Source organism: Pelophylax lessonae (assembly GCF_965119305.1).
Source record: "Pelophylax lessonae genome assembly, chromosome: 1".
In the NCBI taxonomy this organism is placed as follows: Eukaryota; Metazoa; Chordata; class Amphibia; order Anura; family Ranidae; genus Pelophylax; species Pelophylax lessonae.
In genome coordinates, this window is record NC_138768.1 from 329,340,145 (window position 1) to 329,364,859 (window position 24,715).

At 44.3% G+C, this 24,715-nt stretch overlaps 1 protein-coding gene across 1 annotated transcript in view; it reads right to left on the minus strand.

Annotated features, from left to right (window-relative positions):
- Positions 1–24,715, minus strand: part of LRP10 (LDL receptor related protein 10) — a 43,721-nt gene that overhangs the window by 15,114 nt on the left and 3,892 nt on the right. The window contains exons 2-3 of the mRNA XM_082243632.1: positions 11,122–11,157; positions 3,951–5,064 (exon numbers count right to left, since the gene is read on the minus strand). Of these exons, the coding sequence (XP_082099758.1) occupies positions 3,951–5,064; positions 11,122–11,157 (1,150 nt within the window). The remainder of the gene's footprint in view (positions 1–3,950; positions 5,065–11,121; positions 11,158–24,715) is intronic.

Genomic DNA, 24,715 nt, shown 5'->3' on the forward strand with positions numbered 1-24,715 from the left:
TCCCTTGCGCGATAGGGCGTGGCCGCGGCTGATGACGTCATTTCGTATAATCGATTATGCCGGCAGCCCGCATCGATGCAGAATCGCGAAGGGTCGAATCGCGTTGCATCGATCTTTCGATTATATTCCCCAGCCCATTATATATATATATATACACATACACACGCATACACACACACACACACACACACACACACACACACACACACCATAAAGATTAAAGGGGAACACTTTGAAAACACATTAGATCTCAATGGGGAAACACATCATGCTGGATATCTATACTTTAATGTGTTAGGAACAAAAGGATGCCACATTCTTCGATGGAAATTAAAATAACCAACCTACAGAGGTGAATTCACAGACGCCCCAACAATTAAAGTGAAAAAATTATGCAGCAGGCTAGTCCATTTTGCTGAAATTTCATTGCAGCAACTCAAAATGGTACTTTTAGTACAGTAGTTTGTATGGCCCCCACATGCTTGTATGCATGCCAGACATCAGGGTATGCTCCTGAGACGTTGGATGGTGTCCAGGAGTATTTCCTCCCAGATCTGGACCAGGGTATCACTGAGCTCCTGAACAGACTGAGGTGCAACCTGGCGGCGTTGGATGGACCGAAAACAATGTCCCAGAGGTGTTCTATATTCTATTGCCATTCAATGGTATCAATTCCTTCATCCTCCAGGAACTGGCTGCATACTCTCGCCACATGAATGCCAATCAAGCTCCACAGTGCCCGGTAGTGAACAAAGGGCCAACTAGAGGACATTGGGCCCTCAGGCCACCCTCATGAAGTCTGTTTCTGATAGTTTGGTCAGACATTCACACCAGTGGCCTGCTGGAGGTCATTTTGCAGGGCTCTGGCAGTGCTCATCCTGTTCCTCCTTGCACAAAGGAGCAGATACAGATCCTGCTGATGGGTTTAGGACCTTTTACAGCCCTGTACAGCTCTCCTAGAGTAACTGCCTATCTCCTGGAATCTCCTCCATGCTCTTGAGACTGTGCTGGGAGACACAGCAAACCTTCTGGCAATGGCACGTATTGATGTGCTATTCTGGAGGAGTTGGACTGCCTGTGCAACCTCTATAGGGTCCAGGTATTCCCTCATGCTACCAGTAGTGACACTGAACCTAGCAAAATGCAAAACCAGTGAAAAACAGTCAGAAAAAATGAGTAGGAAAAAAAAAGGTCTGTGGCCTCCATCTGTAAAACCATTCCAGTTTTGTAGGTTGTCTCATTGTTGCCCATCTAGTGCACCTGTTAATTTCATTAACCAAAGCAGCTGAAACAACCCCCTCTGCTACATAACTGACCAGATCAATATCCCAGGAGTTTCATTGACTTGATGCTATACTCTGATTAAGCAGTTTTCAATATATATATATATATATATATATATATATATATATATATATATATATATATATATATATATATATATATATATATATATATACACACACACACACACACACACACACACACACACACACACACATACATACACACACACACACACACACACATATATATATCTATATACACACACACTCTCACAACAGTGAGTACGCCCCTCACATTTTTGTGAATATTTTATTATATCTTTTCATGTGACGACACTGAAGAAATGACACTTTGCACAATGTAAAGTAGTGAGTGTACAGCTTGTATAACAGTGTAAATTTGCTGTCCTCAAAATAATAACAACAACAACTCCACATACAGCCATTAATATCTAAACCGCTGGCAACAAAAGTGAGTACACCCCTAAGTAAAAATGTCCAAATTGGGTCCAATTAGCCATTTTCCCTTGTGACTCGTTAGTGTTACAAGGTCTCAGATGTGAACGGGAAACAGGTGTGTTAAATTTGGTTTTATCAATCTCACGCTCTCATACTGGTCACTGGAAGTTCAACATGGAACCTCATGGCAAAGAACTCTCTGATGATCTGAAAAAAAGAATGGTTGCTCTACATAAAGATTGCCTAGGCTATAAGAATATTGCCAAGACCCTGAAACTAAGCTGCAGTATGATGGCCAAGACCATACAGCAGTTTAACAGGACAGGTTCAACTCAGAACAGGCCTCACCATGGTCAACCAAAGAAGCTGATAGCACGTGCTCAGAGTCATATTCAGAGGCTGACTTTGGGAAATAGACCTATGAGTGCTGCCAGCATTGCTGCAGAGGTTTAAGGGGTGGGGGTCAGCCAGTCAGTGCTCAGACAATACGCCACACACTGCATCAAAATGATCTGCATGCTGGTCGTCCCAGAAGGAAGCCTCTTCTAAAGATGATGCACAAGAAAGCCTGCAAACAGTTTGCTAAAGAAAAGCAGACTAGGGACATGGATTACTGGAACCATGTCCTGTGGTCTGATGAGACCCAAGATAAACTTATTTGGTTCAGATGGTGTCAAGCATGTGTGGCAGCAACCGGGTGAGGAGTACAAAAACAAGTGTGTCTTGTCTACAGTCAAGCATGGTGGTGGGAGTGTCATGGCCTGGGGCTACATGAGTGCTGCCGGCACTGGGGAGCTATAGTTCACTGAGGGAACCATGAATGCCAACATGTACTGTGACATACTGAAGCAGAGCATGATCCCTCCCTTTGGAGACTGGGCTGCAGGGCAGTATTCCAACATAACGACCCCAAACACACCATCAAGACGACCTCTTCCTTGCTAAAGAAGTGGAGGGTAAAGATGATGGACTGGCCAAGCATGTCTCCAGACCTAAACCCTATTGAGCATCTGTGAGGCATCCTCAAACGGAAGGTGGAGGAGTGCAAGGTCTCTAACATCCACCAGCTCCGTGATGTCGTCATGCATGAGTGGAAGAGAGCTCCAGTGGCAACCTGTGAAGCTCCGGTGACCTCCATGCCCAAGAGGGTTAAGGCAGTGCTGGAAAATAATGGTAGCAACACAAAATATTGACACTTTGGGCCCAATTTGGACATTTTCACTTAGAGGTTTACTCACTTTTGTTGCCAGAAGTTTAGACATTAATGGCTGTGTGTTGAGTTATTTTGAGGGGACAGCAAATCTACACTGTTATACAAGCTGTACACTCACTACTTTACATTGTAGGAAAGTGTCATTACTTTAGTGTTGTCAAATGAAAAGATACAATAAAATATTTACAAATATATATATATATATATATATATTATATACATACATACACACACACTTTCCCTTAAGGGTAAGATCATAGCATCACCAGTCACTGTGTACTCACGCCGATCCTTCCTGATGGTGTGATAAAGTCATTAAGCTCCGCCTGATGCAAACCCTCTTGCTTGCACATTGTTTATATTCAATTTCTTTACCTTGTTGTTTAGAATATTGCACATATTGGTTAAAATATTGATTTTGAGCCTAGAGATTGAGTGTATCACACACTGCAGCAAAACAAAAATTCAATTTGCTAGTGGGGGTGGTGAAATCTCCTCACTAGCACATTGAATTTTTGACTTTTCACGTAGTGGAAATAAATGTATATGCATATTGATTGGATGTTACTACTATATGTATAATGCTTTTGGGATATTATAAATAACATCTATTCAGTGTTTGATGCAAAGCACGTTGTGCAACACTTTTTTCTAAATATTAATTTCTGCTCCTAAGCTGCCTCATGCAACTTAAGGCGTATACAGTCTAGATGACAAGGTCTCTGGTTATTAGAAACATTGTGGGTGTTTCATATCATCAGACACGGCACAGAATCTATCGTTTTCCATTAGATATCCCTTCTGTGGCAGACTTCCTGTGAGGAGAATGTAATTAGCACATATGGCCACTACCATCACACATCTAACTATGGAGTTTTTAAAACCTTTACAAGCAATGATTTGATTATTTACATCATGATGAACCCTTTCACATGTACATCTAAAATCATTATGAAAAAAACAGTTGCTCTGTAAATCCCAACTTTTCTTACCTATATTCCCGTGCTCTTGAAGTATATAGTCGGCATGTACATCCAAGAGCCACAACCAGTAATGTAGCACATATCAAGCTCCCAATCACAGCTGCAGCTATCACTTTCCTCGGAAGTGTGTAACCACAGTTTTTCTCATCGCTTCCATCCCGACAATCAGCTTGACCATCACACACCCAAGCTTCATAAACACAGCGTTCTATGTCACAATGGAAGCCTCCAGGCTGACATCCGCGACAGCCTCTTTCATCTGTTCCATCTTGGCAAGAGGTCTGGTAGTTACACCTTTCAGCGAGGGGATAACAAGCTCGGCTAATGGCACAGGGATAGTGACCTTCAGCACAGCCAGAACAATTAGCTTCATCTCTGCCATTGGCACAGTCCCAAACTCCATCACAACGCTGTGAATCTGAAAAACATCCTCCTCCTACTTCCATTCCATCCTCCCATAAAAGACCTGGACTGGAACCACAAGGCTGGTCCCAAGGGAGGCAGTAGCCATGTACACGGTAAGTGGCATTAAATCGAGGAAGAAAAGAGTTGCGACCACCATAGCCAGGAAAGCGAGAACGAGAGGGAGGTGAACCCATCTGGTCGAAGAAACGTGAACCTGGCTCATGAACCAAAGAGCTGGGAAGCCGAAATCTGCTGTCATAAGTTACAGGAGACCCAATATAGGGAATACGAGTGGAGCTTGGGTGGTACTGATAAACAACCAAGACTCTGCCACCAGAAGACTCCACGGTGACAGATTTCCCATTACTGTGTTGATCTAAGGCACGGAGAAGGTGTGGAAATTCTCCAACACTATTCTCATAAACTACGAGAGCATCTTGATCAGACAGATCTAGGGCAGAGAACTGCAGGACAAGACCTCGGCTATCTTCAGAATCAATCAGCCAACGACAATAAAAAGGCATTGAAGAGGATGGAGCAAATGGATATCCCAGAGGAGAGAAAACTCCATAGAAGTCCTTTAGAGTGAAGTTGCAGTTTGAAGAGCATGCCAACTCATCAGATTGATCCTCACAGTCAAAGGAACCATCGCAGAGAGTATATAGTGGAAGACATCCAGAGTTGCACTGAAAAAAACCTGGGTAGCAGGAGGATGATTCTGATAAAGCAAAAGAAAAAAAAAAAAAAAAAAAAAAAGAGAGAAAAATATATTATATCCTTTTGTTATAAAACCACAAGATTTATATGTAGCATTGTACATGTAGGAAATCAAATTGCATAGATTATACACTTAAAACCAAGTTAGAGAAGAGCTTATGGGTTTATTTAAAACAAAACAGTGAAAGAAGCTAGGAGGCAACGTAAATTTTATACTGATCTGACATCAGTAAGGTACATTGTATTATGTTATTATAGGTTACAGCACTTTGCACAGCGTACCCAATAAGCCCAAAATTAAAAAAGAAGAAAAAAAATAAAAAAATGACCTGCATTAAGTATTTCACCGCTTCCCATGTGGCCAATGTATCTTAATGGCCCGATGAGAGCTTGGTCAATGCTGAAGGACATTATATATGTATATAAACACACACACACACCGTATTTATTGGCGTATAACACAACCGCACCCCAATATTTGGAGAGAAATTTCAGGAAAAAAGCTTAAATTTAAAATAAACAGCTTTGAACTCAGAATGGGCGGGCCGGGCCGAGGAGAAGGAAGGACTAGCGGCCATAAGAGCAGAAGGGGGCGGGCCGGGCCGAGGAGAAGGAAGAACTAGCGAGCGCAGTCATCGGAAGTCCCGCCTCCTCTGCCGAGACGTGTGACGTCTGTCATAGGCGGGACTTCTGATGACTGCGCTCGCTCGTTCTCCCTTCGCCTCGGCCCGCCCTGCCCCCTTCTGCTCTTATGACAGCTCGTTCTTCCTTCTCCTCGGCCCGGCCCGCCCCTTCTGCTCTCGGCAATGCTTCCTGGCCGTTTTTCTTTAATATCGGCGCATAACACGCACTGCTGCTTTTTCCTCAATTTTTATGATGAAAAAGTGCGTGTTATACGCCGATAAATACGGTATATTCACACACTATATTACCAAAAGTATTTGGATGCCTGCCTTTATACCCACATGAACTTTAATGGAACCTCAGTCTTAGTCTGTAGGGTTCAATGTTGAGTTGGCCCACCCTTTGCAGCTATAACAGATTCAGCTCCTATGGGAAAGCTGTCTACAAGGTTTAGGAGTGTGTGTATGGGAATATTTGACCATTCTTCCAGGAGAGAAGGCCCGGCTTGCAGTCTGCTCCATAATCCATCCTAAAGGTGTTCTTTTGGGTTAAGGCCAGGACTCTATGCAGACCAGTCAAGTTCCTCCACCCCAAACGCGCTCATCTATGCCTTTATGGACCTTGCTTTGTGCACTGGTGCACAGTCGTGTTGGAACAGAAAAGACCAACCCCAAACTGTTCCCACAAAGTTGGGAGCATGAAATTGTCCCAAATGTCTTGGTATGCTGACGCCTTAAGAGTTCCCTTCACTGGAACTAAGGGGCCAAGCCTAAACCCTGAAAAACAACCACACACTATAATTCCTCCGCCACCAAAAGATTTGAACCAGTTCAAAAAAGCAAGGTCTATAAAAGACATGGATGAGCAAGTTTGGGGTGGAGGAACTTGACTGGCCTGCACAGGGTCTTGACCTCAACCCAATAGAACACCTTTGGGATGAATTAGAGCGCTGACTGTGAGCCAGACCTTCCCTCCAACATCAGTGCCTAACCTAACAAATGCTCTTCTGGAAGAATCGTCAAACATTCCCATAGACACCTTGTGGTCAGCCTTCCCAGAAGAGTTGAAGCGGTTATAGCTGCAAAGGGTGGGCCAACTCAAAATTGAACCCAACGAAATAAGACTGGGATGCCATCATGCCAATAAATTTCATGTGGGTGTAAAGACAGGCGTCCCCATACTTTTGGTAATATAGCGTGTGTGTGTGCCTTCCACATCCGCTGCTCATGTGCAGCTGAGACACAGCGGATCACAGATCGGGGTACAGGCCCTGTACCATGTGACTGACCAATCACATTTATCACACTTGTAAACAAAAGCTGCCCAATGCAGCTTTTGAACCGATTCCTCTCACATCCAAAACCAAATGCTTACTACAGTCATCAGAAACTGTAATAAGCTCTTAAGGAATGTAAAAAAAAAAAAAAAAAAGCCATCATCCCTGAGCAGTGATTGGTGACATTGTACTGCTCTGTCTATTGATCAGAGACAATGGCTGTTGCACTGGTGACAAAAATTATGCATATACAGTACTGTGCAAAAGTTTTAGGCAGGTGTGAAGAAATGATGTAAAAGTAAAATATCTATATACATACACACACTATATTTACTATTATTATTTTTAAATTTTTAACAATATACAAAATGCAAAGTGAGAAAACAGAAGAAAAATCTAAATCTAATCAATATTTGTCTGGACTACCCTTTGGCTTCAAACCAGAATCAATTCCTACACTTGCAGGTCAGGGATTCTGTAGGATTAGAGCCAGGTGTATGCTTAACCTATTATACCAAGCAGGTGCTAATGCTTATCGATTTCATATGAAGGTTGAAACACAGTCATTTAGGCCCCTTTCACACATACGGTTCGTGTGTCATTCATCCGTTGACGGATGAAAAACGGACATCAATGCATCTCTATGTAAAAACGGATGACGACGGATGATCATCTATTAACATCCGTTTTCATCCACTTCCGTCGATGCAACACTGTACCCATATGAAATTTTAGTCCTTTTTTTCCACACAGAGCTTTCTTTTGGTGGTATTTAATCATAAAATTGGGTTTTTTATTTTTTGCGCTATAAATGAAAAAAGACCGAAAATTTTGTAAAAAATTGCATTTTTCTTCGTTTCGGTTTAGAAAATTTTGCAAATTTAGTAATTTTTCTTCATAAATTTTGGCCAAGATTTATACTGCTACATATCTTTAGTAAAAATATCCCAAATAAGTTTACATTTTTTGGTCTTTGTGAAGGTTATTGTGAAGGAGTCTACAAGCTATGGTGCCAATCATTGAAAATTGATCACACCTGATGTACTGATGGCCTATCTCATTTCTTGAGACCCTAAAAGGCCCGTACACACGTACCGATCGTCGGCCGAAAAGCGTCGGCTGACGACCGATCTGCCGATTGTAGAATTGTTAGTATGATGCCTCCGACAGCCGTCGGAGGGATTGATTTCCGCAATCCCATTGACATGCATTATGTCCGTATATCATCCGCAAACGGATGGGGTGATATACGGACATACGGGACGCGGCCTAAGGAATGTTTTTTTTTTTTTTTTATTTCCCTTGCAACCAAGAAAAATAAATCAAAATGCAAATCTTGTTTTTTGTCCCAGATGTCTTGGCCAGGTCCAATGATGTCACAGGTCCTCTTTTTTTGCTTTTTGGCGGTAGGTAGATCCTAAATGCTCTAGAGAGAAGGGCCACATAATGACATGGTGCCGCTTTCTGCAGAATTCCTCTTTTTTTAGTCCAGGGTGGGGGGAATTTTGACACCTTAAGCTTAAGAAGGTTACATGATGCTGGGCATCATACAACCCAGAGCACTATTGGATTGGTGATCTGGTGAGTCTATGGGGGGGGGAAGGACTGAGAAATCAGCTGAATATAGCAGCTAGAGTTGCTCTTTTTTTTTTTTTTTTCAGTAGCTGCAGAGGATTGGTAAAAGTAAATCTTTGGCCAAGCTTGAGCTTTATTGAGGCCAGGCACACATGATCTTTGGCATCCTGTACGCCGTGACTCGGTCCCTGCCATAGCCCGCTCTTGCTGCACCATTCCACAATCCAATACCAGAGCCTTTGGTACACGCACATGGCTACACTTGACTGTTGACTGGTGTTTACTCTTTGTTGCTTAAATTGTAGTTCCAGCCCAAACTTTTCTGTATTGGATAGAGTAGCAAAGGGTTAAAACCTCTGTCAGGTTTTTATTGCTGATTGTGATGCCCCCACTTCCTGTATGAGAGATACAACAGGAACTAAGTGCAAAGTTCTATTTGTAAAGTTCTGCTCAAACTGAGAGACAGAAAATGAATCACTACATTTTTGCTATTGAGGTAATAATGGTATGTAAACGTTTTAGGCATCAAATAATAACATATTAAGCCTATGATAGGGGGCACCAATTTCAAAAGGACTGTCTTATATCCCAGTAATTTAATACTAGTAAAAGAAAAACTATCAAACTGTAATTTTGGTAGCTTTAAATAAAAAAATCTGAGCTCACAGAGCAATAGGTTGCACATAGCCAAGTATTTCAAAAATCAAACTATCAGTGTAGGTGTGGGAAAGGTCTTCTAATTATGACATGGTTTGTGGGTTTCAGCCTGGTACAACAAAGATACACCAAGGTGCTCATACACATTATAATTGTGAGCATGGCTCAAGTCCTATTACTTTAGAATACTTGACAGACAGCAAAACCACCTTAACATTCCTGGCACTTTGATCATTGAAAGGTGGGGCACAAAAACAAAACTAAGCTTAAGTTGTTTATTGGCTAATTTTTATCTAGGAGCTTTTAAAATGAGAAAATTCACACTAAACCTGCAGTAGAGAGAAAAATCGAGGCTGTCATGGCCGAATTTCTCTAAAAATAGTAGCAGCTTGGCTACTTTACTGAACCTTACTATCTTCTGAGTCACTAACCCAGAGCAAGTATGAAGATCAGAGAAGTGAGAAGCCCTAATTGCAAACTTGTTCTGGGTCAGTAAAATATACATGGAGAGAGTCAAAGGGAGGCTTACGTGGAAGACTATGGAACTATCTTTAACCACTTAAGCCCCGGAAGATTTTACCCCCTCCCTGACCAGGGCCTATTTTGCGATTCGGCACTGCGTGACTTTAATGGACAATTGCGCGGTCGTGCGACACTGTACCCAAATGAAATTGACGTCCTTTTTTTCCCACAGACAGAGCTTTCTTTTGGTGGTATTTGATCACCTGTGCGATTTTTTGATCATGCGCTATAAACAAAAAAAATAGTGACAATTTTGCAAAAATAACAATATTTTTCACATTTTTTATATGAAATTCCCCCCAAAAAATGTAAAAAAATCTAAATTTTTTAACATTTTAGGCCAATTTGTTTTCTGCTACATATGTTTGGTAGGAAAAAAAAAAAAAACGCAAAATGCGTATTTTGATTGGTTTGCGCAAAAGTTATTGCGTTTACTAACTAAGGGAAAGATTTTTGTCATTTTTATTGTTTTTTTTTTTTTTAACGAGTAATGGCGGCGATCTGCGATTTTTTTGCGGGACTGCGACATTGTGGCGGACAGAACGGACCCTTGACTGACATTTTTGACACTTTTGGGGGTACCAGTGACATTACTACAGTAATCAGTGCTATATATATATGCACTGTTACTGTAAAAATTACACTGGGAGGGAAGGGGTTAACTTTATTGGAGAGGGAGGGGTTAAGTGTGTCCCTAGGGGCGTGATTCTAACTGTGATTGGATGTGGCTATGTGTGTAACAGCACAAATCAACGGTCCTACATAGCAGGACCGTATGATCTGTGCTTTTACACAGGGAAGAATGACAGGCGGCTTTGTTTACATTAGCCGCCTGCCTTTCTCCCTCTCCACCTGACGATTGCGAGTGACCGGCGGACATCGGTCACACGCGCGGGCTTCTTAGGGTACGAGCGGGGGTGGGAGAGCGCCTCCGGCGGCGTGTGCTCGCCCCCTATGGGCTCCCAGGCTAGTGACGTACTGGTACGTCACTTTGCCTGGGAGGGGCTGACCGCTGCTGTATATAGTGGGGCGGCGGTCAGCAAGTGGTTAAGTTACTGCAAGTTACATTGATTTTAACTGATCCAAGTGGGTATTTTGGTGAATATGAAGTGTATGTGATAAAGGAACTGTGTTATTACATGGAAAGTGATTGCGGCTGTTAACTGTACAGTATAGGCTCACTCCAAATTATAGAGACTGTAGAGGAGCATACTGGGATAGGGATTGAGTGCCATGATTATTATTTTACTATATAGAGACTGACTTTTAACCAGTGGTGAGACTAATTTGTGCAGTGCTGTTCACACACCCTGGAAGCACAGCGATATTCTAAACACCTGTAGAAACTACCATTTTACATCAACATTGTGTACTTTTTTTTGCAGATCTGAGATTTAAACTTACCGTAAGCTGAAACTCCATTTACAAATACCAGATGTCCTAAAGGGGAAGCAAGAAAAATACAAGTCAGTCAAAAACCTAAATAGGCTATTATGCTCCTAAGCATAAAATTTCAAATAGTATTTTACTAAACAGGATACCTGAAAAAATGTGATTACCCCATTGGGAACAGTAAAAGAGTAAGAAAACAAAAGACACCAGCTAATGCAATAAAATGGCTTTGTACTCTGGTCTAGACACACTAATTTAGGCTGACCATACACAGTGCAAATTCCTTTCCTGCAACCACAGTTTTGGAGTGGGAACCCGAGCCATTTTGGCATGGGGTTTACCTTAAAATTTGTACCAGACCCAAAAGAGCCTGGTATGGATTGGGAGAGGGTGTTGGCCAGCCATGCTGTTTTTTTCCCCTCATTGAACCGGGGTTCAAAACTGATGAGATGTATTCCCATAGAAGGCAAAAAGCCTGGAATTTGCATCTGAATCGAACCGCAGTGCTCAGAAAACACACAGAACTTTTTTTAAATTTGCAGTGAATTCGCACTGCTGTTGCACCGCATATATGTGAACTGGTTCCATAGAAAGCTGGTTTGGTTTACATGTTATTCGAATTGGATGTGGTTCAAAACGCATTCAATTTGCATATATGTGTCTCCGTGACAACCAAACAAGTTTTCACTATCATGCAGAATTTACCACACTGGGATGGATTTCAGAGATTCTGTATAAGAAAGAACCAATTTAAAAACAGAGAGGCGATGAACCTGGAGCAGGCATGGAGCTGCTTTCCAGAGAAGTAAGATTAAAAAGATTAAACCTGATTGGCTGCTGTAGGCCAGGGGTGTCCAAAGCTTTTTCAAAGCGAGCTAAATTTGATGAAGTGAACATTCGTGAGGGCCAACCATTTTGCCTGAAATTTTTAATTCTTAAATGCAAATTAACTATTTTATGCAAAGTTTATTGCAAACGACATACTTTTCATTTCATCACATGGATGAGAAATTTAAACGGTTGTTAAATCACTCATATCATCAATTTTTATGTCTGAAGGCCAGATGGAAAAAAAAAAAAAAAAACACACAGGAAGCTGAAATATATATCAGGAACAATGTAAAGTAATGTTGTTATTACATTTTATTGGTAATAAAGGTTGTCTGTCAACTTTGAGCGCCGGTTCACATAGGAGCGACGCTACTTTCAGGGGCGACCTCTGAGATCGCGGTGCGAGCAGCGTGCCGCGACCTCGGAGCGGCCGCCACGGACTTCATAACATTGAAGTCTATGGCGGTCGCCTCCTGGTCGCCCCAAAGAAGCTCCGGACCCTTTTTCTAGGTCGGAGCGACTTGTGTCGCTCCTATTAGAACGGGTCCGCAGCTTTCGTATGGGAGGCGACCTGCGGCGACCTGTGAAGCGACCAGGTCGCCTCACAGGCCGCCCTAGTGTGAACCGGGGCTTAAGTTCAAAAAATATAAACGAAAAACATAAACACCAAGTTTACATTGTGTGCCCAAATATATCGATAACTGATTTAGACAGACTGACATTAACTGAGATTTTACAATATATTCATCTCAATTGAAAGAAAAACTTGCCTGCACTAATGTGAAGGGTGAAACTGAGATCTGGACTGCAGCACATAGGCTAGGTCTGGTTCAAAGGCAGTGGTTTTGATGCGCAAAATGTCATGCAGGTGAGAGTCAGTCTTATACTTACGGAGTTCTTGTTAAAGTTCATAACAGAGAATGTCTTCTTAAACAAAATATGTTGAGCCAAAAAAGCTCAGCATTTTCTTAGCCAACGTTCGAATATCTTGAAACCGGCTCTTATCATCCAGTTGGCGTTAAAAGTTCACAAAAAAGAGAGCCGAGGACTGCATAACTCACTGTCACAATGCAGCTCAATGAGCTCGAGCTGCAGCTGATCTGGAGCATCATTGGGATCAACAGAGAATGGAGAGGAGAAAAAGCTGATTTCCTTTTCAATAGCTGCAAAATCCTTAAAGCGCCATTTAAACTCCCCAGCCAGAGATGCGACGTCTGCTGCATACCTGCTCGTTTGCGCACAGATATTGTCCTGTGGAGAACTTCATTATTTCCTGCAACACTGAAAAATGTATGGTATTGGCCTGTGTTTGTGACAACTGCCTTAGGAAAAGTTGCAGCTTTGTTCCAAAGGCTTTGAGGTGTGAATAAAGCTGGTTCAATGCTCCATCTTTCCCCTGAAGACTCCTGTTCAGTGCATTCAGATGCTTTGTTATGTCAACTATAAACCCCAAATCAGCCAGCTAAATAGGATCAGATAGTTCTCACATTGGTTGTCCCTTTGTTTCCAAGAATTCTCAGATTTCCTTTCTGACACAATAGAAACTCTGCAGTGCAAACCCCCGACAGAGCCATTTTACATCGTTGTGATATAAAACATCTTCGTATTCAGCCGGGATGTACAGGAGAAACTGTTTAAACTGGCAGTGGCACATGGATTTTCAGCAAATAAAATGAATAGTCTTTAGCACAGGTTTCATAACATCATCATATTTGAGATGTTTGGCACAGAGAACTTGTTGATGAATGATACAATGGAGTTTAATAGCTTTGCCTCCTTCTTCGATCACTTTGTTACAGATTAGGGTTGATAATCCACTTCGTTCACCAGCAATGGCAGGTGCCCCATCAGTAATAATCCCAGTAACTTTGTTCCAAGGCAGTTTAATGTCATCTATGTTGGAACTAGCTGAAACAAATAAATCTGTTCCTCTTGTTTGGCCTGTAAGGCTCTGGAAGTCAAGTAGTTCTTCGGGCACATTCATTTCATCGTCCACACCTCTCAGAAAAATCAGCAACTGAGCTGTGTCAGATAGGTCCGTGCTTTCCTTTGGACGTCAACTGTCTCATATTATCTGATAAAAATATCTTTAATTCTCCGTGTTACAAGCCAGGCAAATGTTGGCAAACGCTTGCTTCTTCTCGGGACAGATATTCTCTACCATTTTCATAATGCATTCTTTGATAAATCCACCCTCAGCAAAAGATTTGCAATTTTTAGCACTTAAAGCGGAGTTCCACCCAAAAGTGGAACTTCTGCTTTAAATAGTCCTAACCCCCTTCCGCGGCGCCCTGAGCGGAAGTTCTCCTCTCTCCCTCCCTCCCTGCAATCTTCTGGGACATGTCAGAGGTCCCAGAAGATTGCCGGGCAATCACGACGCATAGCGCAACTCGCGCATGCGCAGTGCGTACCCGGCTGTGAAGCCGCAAACTGTCACAGCCGGGTGCCCACATCAGTGATGCCGGCGCCGCGGAGCAGAGAGGGAGAAGACGGCGCATCGCTGGACCGTGGGACAGGTGAGTGTGCGGTTAGGCTGGAACTCCGCTTTAATGTTGTCACCTCAAAGCTCGCCCTTGTGGCATTTTCAATTGACTGACGGGCTCTTCTGAAAAATCGCTGTAGTGACATTAAAACAGCTTCAAGTTGCTTACACTTTTCACTGCGGTACCCCTGTTAGCTTGTCGTATGTGCTAGGTCTTCGGCTGGTAGTGTCTCTTGACATTAAATTCCTTATAAACAGCTACAGTCTCTTGGCATTTCAGACACAGTGATTCTGTAGTCCAGTGAAGCAATATTGCACTTTCCACCTGTCCTGGAAGCGGCGGCCCTCACTGTCAACTTTCCTTCTCTTATTTATAGTCTCCATTTTAATTAACCAGAAGGGGAAGGGATCATGCGAGCGCAGTGACAGAGGTTTTGGTATAAGTTTGTTCTCCCAAGCCCTAATTATACTTAGAGTGTTCGCCTGAGCACTAACACACTGCCCAACAAGAATTCACCAGAGATCTCTTCCAAACGAAGATACTCTGTAATGTACAGTGCTCAATGCTGGCGGGTCACAAGTGAGGGGTAGTGTCTTGTAGCCTCATGTAATAAACTTTTATCTTTTTTACTTTGCGCCCTTTGTGCCCTTCTGGACTATTGTCCTGTCCTGAATAAAGATGGCAAGTGCAGGTTCTCTATAGTTGCAGCAGATGATGAATTGCCGGCCCTTGTGCCTGTGTGTGATAAAGACGCAGCACAGGGTGAAGCAATGCTTCTATGTTGCAGCAAAGATGAATTGCCTGCCTTTCTGGATGTGTGTGACACAGCTCAGGGAGAAGGAACGCACCAAATCCCGCAAGATCGCAGATCAAGGATGTGCAGTCCCGCGGCATTGAAAGATCCAGAGATCCCAGGGGTCCTGAGCGGCGCTCGGGGATTCAATGTGGGCCACAACAGATAGAATTTTCCAAATTACCTGTTGGGCCGTAATTAACCGAAACATGGGCCGAAATCGGCACGCGGGCCAGACTTTGGACATGATTGCTGTAGGCACTAGTTTTTTCTAGTCTTCACATGTAATGTAACCATTTATGTGAATTTATAGCTCATCCAGTCTAGGAGCTCAGAGACAATTGTCTGGCATTGTGGCATTGTCTGATTGAATCCATACCAGACACCCCTGGAGAGGACATATCCAATGATCCAGAGAGTGTCTGGTCGCTCGGAGTTCCAGAACACTCACTCATCAGTAGCCTGGAGTCTTCCAGAGTCCAGACCCATTGAGCACACTCTGTGCCGAGGATGCCTCCCCACCTGGACAGGCTCCCTCAGAGTGTGCAGAGTATTCTCCGAGTTGTCCAACAAAGCAGATCGTCCAGATACCCCAGTACTGCTATCCTCCTTGACGCAGCAATGCTAGCACCAGGCCAATACTTTTGTGAAGACCCGAGGAGTAGAGGCAAGACCAAAGGATACCGCCACAAATTGATAATGCTTCTCGTCCACGGCAAAGCGGAGGAAGCGCCGGTGGCCGACACATATTAGGATGTGTAGGTAGGGGTCCTTGATGTCGATGGAGGCAAGGAAATCCCCCTGATGTAGGGACGCCACCACCATGCGAATAGATTCCATTTGGAAATTCTGTACCCGCACAAAGCAGTTCAGCGCCTTGAGGTCCAGAACTGGACACACCTTGCCTTCCTTCCTGGGAATTATAAACAGGTTTGAGTAAAAACCTTGAAAACAATCCGATGTCGGAGCTAGGACAATCACCCCTTGAACTAACAAGTCTTGCACTGCCCCAAAGGGTCCCCTAAGTGATCTGGGGGCAAGTGCCGGAGGGAAGGAAAGAACTTGTCCGGAGGATATGATCGAAACTCGATCTTGTAGCCGGAGCGACCCACTTGTATATTTTCAGGGAGGTCCACGGATCCGGAAACTAGCGAAGACGACCCCCCCAGATACGGGTGAGGGCGCCCCTACAAGCGGAGGAAGCCTTGTCCGCAGGTCTGGTGAGCCGAAAAGATAGGCCCCAGTCTGTGAAGGGACTCCTAACCCTTGGAAGCCTGAGGAAGAAAAGTACTCTTTCCCTCTGTGAGGCCTTTGATTATGTCATCCAAGGAAGCTCCAAACAGGCGATCCCCCACAAATGGAAGATCAGAAAAGGCCTTCTGAGAAGCCTGGTCCACAGACCAGCATTTCAGCCAGATAATGCGCCGCAGGATCACCGCTGAGATGGACAGTCTAAAAATCAAGGGAGCTACATCTAAAGAGGCATCGCAGACAAACTGTAGCCCTTGGAGCAATGGATCCGACAGTTCCACAAAAGGTAGAGGGGAGCTTTTCCCCCTCCAGGTATCGGAGTAGAAGTTTTGCCCACTCTGTCATAGCTTGCGACACCATGGCAATAGTAAATACCGGCAGGGCCGCTGATAGGGGGGGACCACCAGCCCTCTTGTAGGGGGCCCGAGCACACAGGGGGGCCCACACAGAAAGGGGGATTAGTGATGGACAACAAATACAGAAATCTTCTTCCAGCACCTGAATCTGATCTCTGTCCCTCTCCCTGCTATCAGCTTTTATCTGCTGAGAAAGACAGTTGTCCCCCACTAATCCCCTCCCTGTGTGGGCCCCCTTCCCAGCACTGGCTCTAATGTTAGCTCTGCTGTAACTTTGTTTCTCTCCCTTTGTCTCTCTGATCCCAGAGCTCCAACTGCCCAGCCTGTATATTTTTTCCATCTCATCTTTATTTTTATTTATTAACATAGTTTTTTCTTTTAGATTTAGCAGGAATTATGTGAGCTACATTGTATTTGTGTCTGCTAATAGTGATTTTGTTCCAATCAAGCCTAAATCAGCCTAAATAAAGCCTAAGTCAGCTAACTTTAGCTAAATATATCTTTAATAGTTTCTTGGGGGGGCCCCGCGATTTCTAACAGCAGCCCTGAATACCAGCCTAAGTGCCGAACCAGCCACAGTGAACATATGGCAGGTTAAGGCCTCTGACCTCCTATCAGCCGAATCTGGGAAGACCGGGGACTCTTTAACCGGGATTACAGGGGCTTTATTCAACCTGGAAACCAGGGAGTCCACTACAGGAGGAACTGTCCATTTTTAAAGGAGGGAATCCTCATAAGAGTACCGCATTGCAAACTCTTAAGGATTGCAATGGTGCGTTTCGGGCACCCCCACTGTTTTGTGGTAAAATTGTCAAAGGAGGTGGGAAAGGGGAACACCTTCGCCGCTTTGGAGGACCTGTGGGTGCCAAAGATGACCCGTGCCTCCAATGCTGCGTTAGTCGCATCCTCCTTCTTTAAGGTTTCCCGCACTGATACAATCAGCGCATTCACTAGCGCCTTTTCATGCGCAGCTAGGAGGAGCAGAGGAATTATCTTCACTATCTGAGCATGTAGGGTGCGTGGACGCAGACCCCAAAGGGTAACTCGCATCCACGGCGGCCGAATCAGATTCTGGATCTGATGAGACAGAGGAAGCAGGTGAAGGCGGGGGACGTTTTTTGTTAGCCCGTTTGCCCAGGACCAAATCTACCTTGGGCACCAAGGCCGCCGTCAGTGCAGTCACTTGTTGGGAAGCCAGAGGGCCCGACAGCCTCTGAGAGGGGGATCAGGTGGTGAAATATGCTCCAGGGACTCCATTAATGGAGAGGGTAACCCACGAAAAAAAAAAAAGTGTGGAAAAAAAGTGTAGAACACTGCCAAGGACACCCCACCGCATCGGTGGAACCACAAGGCTCCAGAGAGGTAGAGAGAACCCCACAAAACAGACTCACCACTACCGGTCAGGTACTCACAGTACCAAACTAATTGCACACCATGCGGCAATCAGCAAGAGGAATATCAAGGGATCATCACTAGATGCCGAGGAGGGGCTCCCTTTGCCGAATCACCGCCTATTCGGCTCCAAAAACAAAGCCGCCACAAGAAAATGGCCACAAACATGACCGCCAATCTGTAGCATAAAAGGTCACAAGAAAATGGCGGCTCCCAGGGGCCCCAGGTGGGACCCTATAAGCTTGAAAAATGATCTCCACAGGAAGGGGACACTGGTAGGCACCTCCACCAAGCTCATACCCCTCCCAAGGCTCGATCGTTCGGTCGCTGGCGGCACGCTACCCCCCTCCACCCCCATCGCCAGCTCAACACCCCAGGCTGACCTAAAAAGGTATGTCCACCCCAGAAGTGGGGGATGCAAGGGCCTGCAGAAGACCAGCGAGAAATGGGGGAAACGCTGACTGGGAGGGGAGCCCGGGGGTCCGACCATCTCAGGGAGGGGACCACGTCCACCCCAAAACCCTCCAGGGGTAGAGGGGGGACAGCTACTTACAACACCAGAAACAGGGTGGGCACCACTCCGGACAGACCACTGCTCCATCGTATTGTGGGTGCTGTCGGCCAGGAGGAAACGCTGCAACTCAGGCCAAAGCCAGTTCATATGTGCCCTTGCAGAGACGTCGAACTCGCAGGCCAGCCCCCGCCCAGTGTGGCTATGTCACGGCCGACCTAGCGCGAAGCTGCGGTCTGGATGCGCCCACTGGCCAGACTGGGGGGACCCTCTGGATCTAGATTATCCAGTCTGTCACCCAGTCCGGCACTTGATTGTAGATCTAACAGGAACAAAATAAAGAGGAAAAATATTCCATTTAAAAAGAAAAAATTGCCAGGACCAAAGATCCCAGCAAGGAACTAGGTCCTGACTAGGCAGAAAAAAACTGAGTACCTATAGTAGAGAGTGGGAGTATACCCCCCGGGACTGCCCCATAGGCGTAGTCAAGTTTTTTCCTGTCTAGTGTCCTACTCCTGTAGGGGGCAGCATAACCAGGTAGTCAAGAAGATGAGGAGCTGTGTCAGTCAACGAATGAAAGAGAAAGTTATATTTTCTATAACTCAGCCTCATCCTATAATCTATGTACAGTAAAACCTTGGTTTGAGAGTAACTTGGTTTAAGAGCTCTTTGCAAGACAAGCAAAATTTTCAAATAAATTTTGACTTGATATACAAGCGATGTCTTGATATACAAGTAGCCTCAAGTCACAGCTGAGTATAAAAGAGAAGAGAGGCACCTCGAAGTGTAGCAATATGGTTACATTTAATGAAGGTACAACATTTAGTAACTCACATGGTTGATGATTGGAACAGGCACATCTAAGGATGCAGGCATCCGGGGTAAAGCTGTCCACATAGACTATCCTCCTCACCGCCATCTACGTCATCCTTTCCATGCTGCCCCTCACTTTCAGATCGCTTTACTCCAGGGTGGTCTTCCCGGTCAGGATTACAGACTGGCAGCCGGCGGTGCAGAAGATGGTCTATGTGGACAGCTTTACCCTGGATGCCTGCATACTTAGATGTGCCTATTTTAATCATCAACCATGTGAGTTGCTAAATGTTGTACCTTCATTAAATGGAACCATATTGCTACACTTAGAGGCGCCTCTCTTCTCTTTTATAATCTGTAGCTCCTGCTGGATTTTGCTTCTAATCCCCTTGTGGAAGCGGCTATTTGTGGATGGACATTTTATGGTTACACAACTTATCGCAATGCTATAATCTTTTTATATGGACTATAAACTGAAGGACTTATGAATAAATGGTTGTGGAACAAATCATCTTATTTTCTATTATTTCTTATGGGGAAATTTGCTTTGATATAAGAGTGCTTTGGATTACAAGCATGTTTCCGGAACGAATTATGCTCGCAATCCAAGGTTTTACTGTACTTTGTATAATACCCACCTAGTTTCTCCAGGTTCCCTTCTCCTGCCAAGGCTGAAACAGAACCAACTGACTTAAGCCAGGTACACACTAGCAGTTTTTTGTTGTTCAACCCAACAGGCTAAACGATAAAAAAAAACAAAAAAAAAAAAAAACTGACAGCTCAGGAGAACCCACTGTACCAACTATGCGATGTTAGTACAGCATTCTCTGCTGCTGTGCTATAGTGATCTGACAGGGGGGTGGCCCTCCCTGCCAGGACACTCTAGTCAGCGCTCTACTGAACAGACCAATGCCACCCTACCTGTGTGTACTAGGCTTTACTGATAGACAATCAGTAGTTATTAAAAAAAGACAGGATCTGTGTTCAGACAGTCTCTAACGTTAAAGGATAATGACACTTTTGTGAAGTAATCCTTTAATCCTCTCCCTAAAAACAAAAAAAAAAAAATCTTATAATCACCTATCCCAGCTGCCACCAGATTCATGCTGTGTGAAACCATTATCGCACATTATACAATTTTCTTTAGATTTACCAAAACCATATAATATGAGGTCAAACCTAAACATTTCAATTTATATGCAATCAGGCACGCCTTTGCACTACATAGTTGAAGGCAAATCAAATGGCAATTCAATAAGAAAGTATAATGTATAGCCAGCTTTAGCCAGTAGCTATTTCAGTGGTGGCTGTGCTGGTCCCCAAGGTCCACAAAGCTTGGATAGGCAAGTTGAAAACTTTGGAGGGTAAGGGCTGGGGAGGTAAATTAAAGGATAACATTAGGGTGCAGTTTAGGGTTACATGAAAAATAAAGTTGGCTACTTAAATACAGTAGCACTGCATCAGATAGGATTCAGTCGCTGTTAAGTTGGTCATTTGCACCTAGCTCCTTTTTAAATCAACTTTTATTCTGCCAGGCATGCCAACATAGCCCCCCACCCTTACTGAATATTGTAAAATTCAGCTGAAATTCAAGCCTTGGCTTAAGCAGCCCAAAGATTTTGATCATAGATTATGATTACTACTAGTGGCTATATGTGACTTGGGTACAACCAGCATGCCCATAGACTGATTGAATCTCAGTCGGTCCCTGCTGAACCAGCTAAGATTGGATCCATCTATGGCTAGCTTTACAGAAAGTGTCATACCTAGACGAGGGAAATGCGGGGACCTTAGAGCTACTGCTACAAAACCATGTTTTTATTAAAGTGGATGTAAACCCTCACCATATACCCAATGAAGTGAACAGCCTCAGATGATACACAGAGATGAAGAAAGTGCACATTGTGTTAGAAATTTTCTCTTCCTGTTCAGCACTGGGAGTGTTGTGTTGGTATACACTGTGTGACAGCTGATTAGAGGAAAGGCACACACCCCCACTCCATATAGGTAGAGGAAGAAAGGAATGTGCTGTGAAAAGATCAACTCTCTGCTAATCTATTTATAGCACCCATCCTGACACATAATTCAGCCTGGTTGTATCTCAGTTGAAGGAGAACTTGTCAGAAGGGAAGGGAATTTATCAGAAGGGACTTAGGGCTTTGGCGAGAGATAAGAAAACACTGTAAATATATGTGCCTAGGTCAAATTTCATGAATCAGGTTTACATCCACTTTAAAGCTAACCTAAGCAGGCAAGCAGCTAAAAACAGTTTAAATGTACATATGTGAGCTGTTTAAACAATCAAAGGAACTGTAATCCTGTTCATTCAGTCACCAATTCAGGTCTGTTTGACAACTCTACAGTCTTCAATTAAAGCGGAGTTCCGGGCACAGAAGTCATTTTATACTAAACATACCCCGGGACAGTCAGGGCTAGCACATTCCACAATGGCTAGCCTCTGATCTGTCCCGGTTCGCACTTACCTTTTAGAAGAAATACTTACTTATAAAATTTCTTCCACAGCGTTTCCATCTCTCTTGTGGGCAGCTGAAGCCGGCGCGGTCCTCTTCTGTGTCTTCTTCCGCGTCTTCTTGTCCCAGAATGCGCCTGCACCGGCCCCTCTCGTCACTTCCGGTGCGGCATTCCTCCACAGCTTCTGGGCATGCCCAGAAGCTGTTTAGCAGGGGAATGCGGCGTCGCCCGGAAATGACAAGCGGGGCCGGTGCCGTCGCATTGATTCCTGGGAGCTATGACGTTCAGCTCCCAGGAATCATAGCGAGACAGGAAGTGACGGGGTGAGCCGCAGCTCCGAGGGAGGAAGTACTCTGAGGTGAGTATCTTCGATCTTCAATTACAAGGTAAGTAAACAAAAAAAAAAAAATAACTATCCAATTCCTTTTCAGGTGAGGTCTACCTAGCGGAGGGGCACAAAAAAAAAAAAAAATATCATTTTTGTGCCCGGAACTCCGCTTTAACCACTTGCCGACCGCCGCACGACTATCTACGTCGGCGGTCAGCCCCTCACAGGCAAAGTGACGTAGGGCTACGTCACTAGCTTGTGAGGGTCTAGGGAGCGAGCGCGCGCCGCCGGAGGCGCGCTCCCGCGTGGTCACGGACCCCCCTGCGCGTGTGACCGGCGGACCCGATGTCCGCCGGCCACTCTGCGATCGGCGGGGGAGAGGGAGAAAGTCAGGCAGCTTGTGTAAACAAGCTGCCTGTCATTCTCCCCTCTGTATGAGAGCTGATCATATGTATCTACTATGAAGATCCGTTGATCACTCTGCATACAGCTGAAGCCACAGCCAATCACAGTTAGAATCACGCCCCTAGGGACACACACAGCCCCTCCCTCTCAAATAAAGTTAACCCCTTCACTACCAGTGTATTTTTACAGTAACAGTGCATATATATAGCACTGATTACTGTAGAAATGTCACTGGTAACCCCAAAAGTGTCAAAAATGTCAGTCAAGGGTCCGATCTGTCCGCCGCAATGTCGCAGTACCGCAAAAAAAAAAAAAAAAAGCAGATCGCCGCCATTACGCGTTAAAAAAACAACAACAAAAATGACAAAAATCTTTCCCTTAGTTAGTAAACGCAATAACTTTTGCGCAAACCAATCAAAATACGCTTTTTGCGATTTTTTTTACCAAACACAGGTAGCATAAAACAAATTGGCCGAAAATGTTAAAAAATTTTGATTTTTACATTTTTTTGGGGGAATTTCATATAAAAAAAAAAGGGAAAAATATTGCTATTTTTGCAAAATTGACGCTCTTTTTTTGTTTATAGCGCGTGATCAAAAAAAAAAAAAAAAAAAAAAAAAATCGCACAGGTGATCAAATACCGCCAAAAGAAAGCTCTGTTTGTGGGGAAAAAAAGGATGCCAAATTCGTTAAGGTACAGCGTCGCACGACCGCGCAATTGTCCGTTAAAGTCACGCAGTGCCGAATCGCAAAATATCCCCTGGTCGTTTAGCAGCCAAATCCTCCGGGGCTTAAGTGGTTAAAGCGGAGTTCCACCCTGAAAAAAATGTTTTACCTAAAAATACCCCCGGGACAGTCAGGGCTAGTGCATTTATGCAACGATAGCCTATGAACTGTCCCGTTTTACTTACCTTTTAGAAGAAATACTTACCATGAAAAGGTCTTGACCAGCGCTGCCATTTCAGGTGTGGGCAGCTGAAGCCGGAGTGTCCTCTTCGGTAATTTTGAGTCCCAGAATGCCCTGCACCGGCCCTGCTCGTCACTTCTGTTGCAGGTGTGTCATCCCTGCACAGCTTCTGGGCATGCCCAGAAGCTGTTTAGCAGGGAATGATGCGTCTGAACCAGAAGTGAAGAGCAGGGCCGGTGTAGGCGCATTGACTCCTGGGATCGATGATGCTCATTTCCCAGGAGCCAATGCAAGGAGGAAGTAATGGCGTGGGCCGTAGCCACAGAGGGAGGAAGAGGAAGGAAGGTAAGTATATTTTCATTAAAAACAAGGTTAAGGGAAAAAAAATAATTTAATAATTTTTTTTTCCAGGATATTTTCTTCTATTGGAAACTGCAAAGTGAAAAAATAGGGTGGAACTCCGCTTTAAAACTTCAATGAAGCAGCATATCCTGATCCAGTACCCAGCCCAAATAGAAGAGGTCATTTCATATGCTCCGTCTTATTGTTCATAGTGTAAGGGCCAAAACAAACTTGAGATCTTGTCACTAGCTACAGCATAGCTAGAAGGGCAGAGAGAACTCCTTCCTTTCACCCACAGTGATGCTCCCTTGCTGGCCAGATGGGCAGGGCATCATTACCTTGGTGATGAAAAAGCTGCAGAATCTCCTCACCAGCTAGGGAGCATCACCTCTACCATCAGACCAATGAGGAAACAGGTAATATTTCTCTGTTCTGTATACTGATCCTGCCACTGGTGAGTTGTCACCAGTGTGACACAAGACATTACTAAAAGTAAGGTTATCCTTTAAAGTTTTACTCTACACTCTTTAGGAAGTACAGATTGTGTTAAAACCTTTCTTCTTTCAGCCACACATAGGGGTGGGTGTGGAGAATGGGCGCACACACATGCAGAGCTGCAGTCAGAATAGACAAGCTCACTGCTGATCTCCCCTTAAACTCCCTCCCCGAATGAGACATATATCTATATAATGGGATGTCATGATGCTGCCTATGTGTATACA